Source organism: Corythoichthys intestinalis, chromosome 17, assembly GCF_030265065.1.
Source record: "Corythoichthys intestinalis isolate RoL2023-P3 chromosome 17, ASM3026506v1, whole genome shotgun sequence".
Lineage (NCBI taxonomy): Eukaryota > Metazoa > Chordata > Actinopteri > Syngnathiformes > Syngnathidae > Corythoichthys > Corythoichthys intestinalis.
In genome coordinates, this window is record NC_080411.1 from 24538569 (window position 1) to 24547979 (window position 9411).

General features: G+C 38.7%; 1 protein-coding gene and 1 long non-coding RNA gene across 4 annotated transcripts in view; one reads left to right on the forward strand and one right to left on the reverse strand.

The window, feature by feature from the left end:
• The window catches only part of LOC130905397 (chondroitin sulfate proteoglycan 4-like), a 35348-nt gene that overhangs the window by 18243 nt on the left and 7694 nt on the right, over window positions 1-9411 (forward strand). For 2 of the 3 annotated variants that reach the window (XM_057818756.1, XM_057818757.1), the window contains exons 16-21: window positions 328-503; window positions 590-782; window positions 2847-3018; window positions 3118-3496; window positions 3579-3731; window positions 6368-6949. In XM_057818756.1, the coding sequence (XP_057674739.1) occupies window positions 328-503; window positions 590-782; window positions 2847-3018; window positions 3118-3496; window positions 3579-3731; window positions 6368-6949 (1655 nt within the window). Of the gene's footprint in view, window positions 1-327; window positions 504-589; window positions 783-2846; window positions 3019-3117; window positions 3497-3578; window positions 3732-6367; window positions 7076-8169; window positions 8273-9411 lie in introns of those variants that run through there. The other variant, XR_009061090.1, reaches the window with a different exon arrangement.
• Window positions 21-3579, reverse strand: LOC130905400 (uncharacterized). Its single transcript, XR_009061092.1, has 3 exons — window positions 3246-3579; window positions 2141-2257; window positions 21-723 (listed from the first exon to the last, which is right to left on the reverse strand). It is a non-coding gene; the product is annotated as an uncharacterized LOC130905400 (long non-coding RNA).

The following is a 9411-nucleotide window of genomic DNA, read 5'->3' on the forward strand; positions in this document are numbered from 1 at the left end:
TTGGGTTTACTGGACAAAACTAGTGGTTTCAAAATACTTATGAACGGATCTCTTCCTCCTGCCTTTATGCAGCTAAGATAAGCTTCCCGCAGCTGAGGATAAGCTGTACTGAGCTAAATGAACAATAAATTCCATCAACGATTAAAATATTCCTTGTCTGTGCTCCATTGGCTATGGTTCGCAGCCAAACCTTCAAAATTATCCTCTTTTTAAGACAAACAAATGAGTAGTATTTTTACATTAAAACACGAGTAAGAGATCCTTACGACTGTAATTTCAACTTTATTTTATACCAAATCTTAAAGACTGTTCTTTTCAACATTATAGGTTCATTGACGCCAATTTCTGAGCAGGAGCTTCAGGTGCTGACAAACGACCCCACTGACCTCAGAAGAAACCAGACTGTCACGTTTACCGTGACCGTTCCTCCAAACCTTGGCCGCTTGGTCTGTCACATGTCAGACAACTCTACTCAAGACATTTCTACATTTACACAGAGCATGGTGGTCACTATTCTTTTGTCTCAACCTAGAATAACATTTTCAAATGAAATGATAATCTTAAATTAAAATGTTCGTTTCTGCCTCAGGTGAATTCAGGTGTAATCCTCTATGATCAGAACAAGCCAGAGTCGGTGGGATGGCTGGCCTCAGATACATTTTCTTTTACTGTGTCTTCTCCTCCGGCCTTCCTCCCACCAACCACCTTCACAATACTGATCTCCTATGAGGCAAACAAACATCGTCATCATCAATACAACACCAAACTCTCCAACAACGCAGGTATTTGCTGTCTTTATCCGTCTTTCAAGCTAGAATGTGGTTATTTACTTTATAACAGTTTTAAGAGAGGCATCTTGGTCAGTAATATCACTACTGTAAATAGTTGCTGTGTAAATACAACCTTCACAGGTGCTGTAAATTCTGCCATTGACTTCACTATCAGTTGACGGGACACCAGGCTTGAGGCCGGTCCATAGGGGGCCTGTTTTCAAAAACTTAAAATTCAAATATTTTCAAAACCGAAGCCGTTAGCGACCTAAAACCAAACAGGCACCTCCTTTAAGCATATGCTAGTATGTGTCTCCATGAGCAGCGACATCAAAAATTCCAAGTTCCAATTCCTTGTTCCCTAATAAAATCCCGATTAATTATTGTTTTATACAAGTATAACAAAACTTAAAATGGCTATAAAATTCTCAAATTTTACGCTACATGCACAAAAATCCACAAATGCAGAGATAATCACCTGTATTTTCAGGTTCAATAGCTATATTTAAAATATTATATACATTTTTGCCCAAAATAGCAACTTTTTTAAAAAAAAATTATTTTAATTTTAGTGCAAGTTTTCAACAGCTAATAAATCACTCAATTTTCACATCAGAAACGTAATACTTCAGTAAAACATGCAGAATCATCTTAATTTTATTTTATTTCATTACATTTTTCTGTATACATTCACAATTTATATAGGTTGAATTCCGATGTTACTATTGCCTCAGCACGGAGGCACATCTTGCTGGCTATTTGGCCCTCGTTTTTAGATTGAAATGTTACATAAAATAAAACACGTAAAAGGCGAAAATAAAAATTGTATGGACGCAGAAATGTCTAAATTACTACTTTTTTGCCAAAAACGGGCAGTCGGCCGAAAATTACCTGATCATTTGAATGTAAACTTACGCTACTGTGTATGGATACAACATGGTGGCCATCACAAAACAAAGAGCTTTTCAGTTGAAAATTCCTATAAATAAATGCGTACATTCCGCAATTTCTATAGATATGAAGATAGAACAGTCTAAATTCTTGGTTAAAAGGAAAAAAACGGGCAATTATCATTCTTTTTACATGATTATTTCGAGCTAAAATTACGCTATTGTGTAAATCAAACGATGCAGACATCACAAAACAAAGAGCTTTTTAAGTTGAAAATTCTTGTAAATTAATGCGTACATCCCTGAATTTGTATAGATATGAACATAGAACAGTCTCGATTCTTGGTTAAAAGCAAATAACCAGGCAGTTATCATTCATTTTACGTAAATATTTTTAGGTAAAGTTATGTTAATTTTTTTGTGCATTTTTTTCACAACGTTTCAATGTGCATCCATGGGCCTATTTTATATAATAATTACCTTAAATCCTCGACCAAATCACTCTTGAGACACTCCTGCCAGATGCTCTGCCAATGGGAAGATGTGGCGCAATGTTTGTGGGAGCTGTCTTGTCAATTGTTGGTCAAGTCTATGGTTCTGCAAAAAATACAAAAGCAATAGTTTCAGCCCACGTTCATCAAGCACTGCCCAATTAGGTATGCTACACCAGGGGTTTTCAACCCAGTCCTCAAGGCACACTGTGGGTCCTGGTTTTTGTTCCAGCCGATCCAGCAGAGACAGTTGAACCAATGAGGCTTCTGCTAAAACAAGCCACACCTGACTGCAATCAACTGATTGCACTTGTAAAACACCAGATTGGGGAAAAAGTGTTGTCATCTTGTTTGGTAAGAATGAAATCCTGCACCCACAGTGTGCCTTAGTGGAATAGGTTGGGGACCCCTGTGCTACACAATCTTTCATTAACACTGAAAGATAACTGTTTTTGGCAAACCATCATTATTGTTTTTTGTTATCGTCGTCATTTGTCATTATTACTTAATTTTTTGTTGAAATCAATGGTGGTTTGTTAAAGCAGTTACTTGTTTTGCGAATGGCACTGCTTGGTAGAAATTTGGCTTTTGATTAAAAATACCGTTGTAATGAGAAGAATTGCAAATGGCTAGTTGGTAGTGTGAAACTAACCTTTTAATTTTAGAAAAATCAACTTTTGCATTCTGCCTCTTAGGTGCTGTGGTGTCAGAGGGGGGCAGGGTTACAATTGACCAATCTAAACTCGATGCTTCTAATCTCCTGGGGAAAGTGCCGACGCCACTACAGAAAGATCACCATGTCGTTTATCATGTGATTTCCCTGCCACACCACGGCACTTTGTCTATCCAAGGATGTAACCTTACCAGGTATCCGAATTCCTTCCTCTGTCAGTTTTACAGCATCTGTTTTGATTGTGCGGGTTTTGTATAGGCAATCTTTAAAATATGCTTTGTTTTTTCTTTAAGTGACCAGCCGGATTTCTCTCAGATCACATTAAACAAATTTGGCATCACATACATCCACGATGACTCTGAAACCACTAGTGACAGCTTCACTTTTAAAGCCTGGGTGGCTCCCATGGACACCCACTCACCTTCATCCCCATCTCACATGTCTGCTTTTTCCATGGATTCTTCCTCATCGCTGTTTTACTCAACCGCATCCTCCCTTTCATCAGTGGACTTGATGTCTTTTGACTATGTCAAGGACAGCCTGCCCGTGACAGAGACTTTTAACATCACGGTGATGCCTGTCAACGACCAACCGCCGCTGATCAGGAACAGATCTCCTAGTATGAAGGTTGTGGTTGGAGAGAGAGTAATTCTTGGACCGGACAACCTGCAGGTAGAAACATTATTAGTACACAGTGTGACACAAATTAAAATGTGTTGCCTTGCTAACAATCAATTATTTCTTCCAATTACAGGTTGAAGATCATGACACCCCTCCAGAGGAGCTGCATTACCTTGTGATCAGTAAGCCTAACAACGGCTACCTGACGCTTGGCGAAAGACCAGAACCAGTCACGTCTTTCACCCAGTACGACGTTAACCACAGCCGGCTGCATTTTATACAGCAGGTAAAAAGTACATGCTGTTCCATCCTTGATGACATTTGTCTAGGGTGACCATATTTTGATTTCCAAAAAAGAGGACACTCAGCCAGGCCTTAAGATACTTGAATTTTACTTGAAGCTCACTCAAGATGCCTATATCACTTTAATATATTTAAAGTGTGCCCCTCACTCTGGATGGAAAAATGCATTTTGGGAAAAAAAACAAAACAAAACAAAACAATATATATATATATATATATATATATATATATATATATATATATATATATATATATATATATATATATATATATATATATATATATATATATATATATATACAGTGCTGCTCAAAAGTTTGTGAACCCCCTCAACATTTTGGAATTTTCTATTATTTCAACCTGATTTCCTAATCAATCAATTCAGTAGTTTTTTTTTGTTTTTTTAACAGTTGTGTTGTCGAGACTAAATTAAAAAGAGTTTTCATCAACTGATGTAGGTGCAAAATTGAACTGTTTGGTCACAACCAAAACCGCCATGTCTGGCGAAAAGTCAACACTGCATACCACCAAAAGAACCTTCTCCCAACAGTGAAGCATGGAGGTGGGAATGTCAAGATCTGGGCTTGCTTTTCATCCTCAGGACCTGGACAACTCCACATAGTCCAGGGAATCATGAATTCTGAGGAATATTGTCAAATCCTAGAACATAACCTGACGCCATCTGTTTTGAAGTTAAAGCTTGGCAGAAGGTGGATCATGCAACATGATAATGATCCAAAGCATTCCAGCAATACAACCAAGGAATTGCTGAAAAAGAAGAAGATTCGTGTTCTGGACTGGCCCAGTCAAAGTCCTGACCTAAATCCCATTGAAATGCTGTGGCGGGACCTGAAGCGAGCAGTTCATGCCAGACGCCCATCAAAGCTCTCTCAACTGACTGCGTTCTGCAAGGAAGAATGGGCAAAAATCCCCCAAAGTAGATGTGAGAGGCTGATTAGTCACTACAGAAACCGTTTGGTTGAGGTAATCTCTGCAAAAGGAGGCGCAATATCCTATTAACTGAAGGGGTTCACATACTTTTGCACACATGATATCTGAGTTTTTCTTAAATCAACCACTTTTGTTAAATAAAGAATGACAATATAACTATTTCTTTTGTTTCAGTCCATTATTTGGAATGTCAGTATTGTGGATTTGGGTATAACTTAACATTTAATAAGGTTATTTTAGTTTTTTTTACAAAAAATCTGACCATCGCTGTGGGGTTCACAAACTTTCGAGCAGCACTGTATATATATATATATATATATATATATATATATATATATATATATATATATATATATATATATATATATATATATATATATATATATATATATATATAAAATGCAGACGAATGAAAAACAGTCCAGTCAATACACATACACACAGTAGGCTATGTGCCAACAAAACATTTTTATAAATTACTATAGCGACAATTGTCCTTGAAAAATTGTTATTCTCATTCAATGTTCTAGATTGCACACAAACAATAACCGAAAAAAACTGACAAACTATTCAACCAGCATGTTTCCAAACGTTACAGTTCAAAACTATGTTTCCCATAATGCCTAGCGTGGTTTAGCTTACTGATAGTTAGCTGAGGCAAAAATCAAACTTTGCTATAAAAGTTTACAATCATCGGCAGCGTAACGATGCGACACCAAACGGGATTTTACAGTCAAAACTCCGACAGAAGTCAACAGTTGCCATTATATACGTATTTATCGTAAAAAAACTTAACTGGACAGGCGTTGTGGCTAAATCGTCAACCCAGTAGATGACGGTAATGCCTCATGATAGGAAACAAACTGCCAACAAAAACAAGAAGAACTACTCCTTCCCTCCCTTCTAGGAGGAGCCATGTCAACTGCTGCCACCCAGTGGCCGGAGGGATTCTCTTCAAATTTGCCCCGTGAAAAATCATAAAAACCGGCATTTTTATGAATTCATAAAACCTGCCCGGACGACGAGGATTATACTTGAAAGTAGGACTTGTCCGGGCAAAAGAGGACATTTGGTCACCCTACATTTGTACATGTTACATGTGTATTTTGGAACACAGAAAATATTAAGGTTTCTCATTTCTGCAAATTAGTCATTGTAAAGCTGTGCATTTTGGACGTAGGCATTTGCTAAGCAGCTAAATGCTAAATGGCTAAAAAAATGGAGGGCAAGCAAGCCACAGTGATGCCGACTAAAACACTTAACTGTTTACCTCATATGAACTTTCAACCAAATCTCTTCATTACATTTTAGCTTTTCACAAATTCATTCACCTATTTACGTTACATAAGGAATATAAACATGAACGCATGGTACTCACCAGTGATGCTAATTATTGCGAGATCAAATCCATTTTATTTTGTTCCTAATCGCCGTGGCGGGTAGCTAGCAGAGCTAGCTGACGCTGCTATCAGTGTGACCCCATAAAAACATTGAGTAGAATTTGTAGAGCAGAAACTGAATGTTGGTAATAAATTCATACGAATTAGTATGTGTGGTGTAAACTGTAAAAGAGTGTCTGTGCTTATAGTAGTAAGCAGAGAAGGCTTACAAGATTGAGTTGATTTCTGTGTTATACTTTCTCTCCTTTGGGTGGTCTTTACCCTGCAGGGGGAACCTTCAACTGGAGTTTTCTACTTCAACGTCACTGATGGTCATCATCGTCCACTGTACAAACGCTTTAGTTTGGAGGTGATTAAGCCCTTTGTCTCCATTGTGAACAACACTGGCCTGTCATTGGTACAAGGAAGGACTGCAGTGATCTTGACAACTAACCAACTCGCAGCTCAAACAAACAGTCGTACCCAAGCTAACATCACCTACACTGTTACCACACACCCTCGTCATGGACGCATTGCCATAAACGACCAGGAAGTCATGACCTTCTTCCATGAGGATCTCCAACATGGCCGTGTCGTCTACCACATGACTGATCTCAGCGAATCGGAAGACAGTTTTCAAATCTCAGTATCAGCCTCGGCACCAGGTGTCGAGTTTGGAAACGTGACTGCACAAACGGTAAAGGTAATCGTGCGGCCGCTCATCTATCTGCGAGAACCAGTGAGAGTCCCTAGTGGCATTGCTGTGAAACTGGGAAAAGCTATGATGGACGCTTCCGAACTGGCGAGAATCAGCAGAGTCAATCCGGTCTTTGAGGTTCTATCTCCACCAAAACATGGAAAACTTGTCAAGGTATTGTCATTAATCACGCTGTCAATCACTGATTTCATTAGTGCTTTAAGTGGCCATAGAACAAGAGTGTTTTGAACTGGAAAAGAAAACTGCGGAAAAGCTATATGGTTTTGGGCCCTTAAAACGCTCGAGCCTAATTTAGGCTCGAGCGTATGACGTGGCACTCGCGAGGTTTCCGCCGCTCTCGCCATTGTGGAAGCGAGAAACATAAACTGAGGCATTTCAACACAGGTCGCTCTTTAAAATGGTTGGAAATTATTGTGCGGTAAAGAATTGCAACAACCGATCGAATAGAAAGGAGAATGTACAGCTCGACGGAACACCATTGAGTTTCGTCCGGATCCCTACATGGAGAAAAGGCGAGGGAAAGCTCATATCTGAACTTACCAAACGTCGAAGAATGGCATGGGTGGCCTCGATCAGAAGGAAGGGCATAACGTTTGATTCTCCAGTTACACACTGAGTTTGCTCTATGCACTTCCACTCCGGTAAGTTAATTTCGTTTGTTTACGCAAATTTCACTAACTTTACGCCCTAAGTCGGCCTGTTGTTAGCTATTGCTACAGCTAAAAACTAGCATGCATACATGTGCATTGTCTAAATAAGACATAATTCCTGTCGTTGCTAAATGAAAAAGCTGTAATATTTTGACGTGAGAGAGGGGCAAAGAATTTGTACACAGGCTACATTTTATGCAGCAAAAGATTTGTACATCCGTGGTCACAGACTAATGTAAACACACATTGCCTACCTTTGCTAGAAAGATGGTGTTGCCGTTTGCTATGGTCATAAAGTGAAGATCCTGCACCCATCCGCAGCAAAACTGTTCGTAGCTTTGTAGCGATTTGTAGTTTCGGAATTGCTGATGAGTGTTGTAACATATACCAAACACTAAATACAGCATGATGTCCATTTCGCGTAGTGGTGGAAGCTTGTCGACATCTTTATTCCATTTGTGTTCGGCTTGCTCGTGAGGGTCAACATTGTTCACATCCTTAAAATTGCTCACATATCTGTCCTTCGCCGTGGTAACAAGTTTGTCTCTGTTTCGAACTGGCAAGTTTTCACCTACATTTTTCCATCTTTGGCACTCGTAGTTGAATTGTATTTGCCGTTAAGTTTAAATGTCCCGTGATGCAGACGTGCTTCCGCAATGGCTGTGTTGTCGCAAATCTCGCACGATCCCGTGCTGCTGTGACGTAAACGCTCGAGCCTAATACTGTGTTTGAAAACTTCCCACACTAGTAAACAAAGTATTTTTTACAGGCTTTAACTAAAAGGTGAGATACTGCACAGCGCAAAAGAAAAAAACAAACAAAAAAACATTGTATTTGTTTGTGATAACTGATCTAACTGAACAAATCTATACTTCCTTTTATCTTTATTCATGTTAACGTAAACCAAGAAAATCAACAATCCCCTTGTTTTTAACAAGGTAACTTACACAAGTTGCAAAGTAGGCAAAGCTAGCCAACAAAATGAATGGTACGAATTTGACATGGGTAGACCTGGTTGAAAATTTGCATATAATAATAATAATACCGTAATTTACAGACTATAAGGCGCACCTGACTATTATACGCCGCCCACAAAATTTGACACGAAAACGGCATTTGTTAATAAATATGCCGCACTGGATTATAATCCGCAGTTATCCTCACTATATCATGGGATATTTACACCAAAAGATATTAACCGGTAACTCTTCATTTGACAGCGGCATCATAAGACTTCCATAAGACCAAATAAACCACCGTGAAGCTTTGAACCAGTTGGCTTCACTGCTTCAAGAGGCTTCATTTGGCCATCACTGCTCCCTTGGGGCAGACAGTCAACCTCTGCTGCCCCCTGCTGTCAACACTTTTGTCATCCAACATGCCTCTTAGCATGCACTGTTGCGCTACAGATGTAAATAACAATCACAATTCATGTTCTGTGCTAATTATTTCTTCAGTTACTATTCTAGTTGTTTCATTAAATGCTAGTTATGGTATTTGGTAACACTATATTTGACAGTGGCACCATAAGACTGTTATAAGATGATCATAATTATGATATCGCACTGTCATAAGCATTAATAAATGCTTTTAACAGATGTCATTTAGTGTAATCAACAAATTATCTCATTTTTCAATGGATGTAAAAGATCCGAGCTGGACATAAATGGAGTTAGTGACATAATTTGCCAGGTGACACTTAATGACATTTGTCATAAGCATTCAGCAATACCCATGATAGTGTCATGTCATAATTATGACGGTCTTGTGACAGTCTTATGATGCCGTTGTCAAAAAAAGTGTTACTTACTAAGCCAAATAAATCAACAAATACGTTGCACTGGGCTATAAGCCCAGGATTCAAATTGAGGGGAAAAAGTAGCGGTTTATAGTCCGAAAATTATGTTAATACATTTTATTTCAAGGCGCCTTTCTGGCACTCAAGGTTGCCGTAAAATCGTTTAA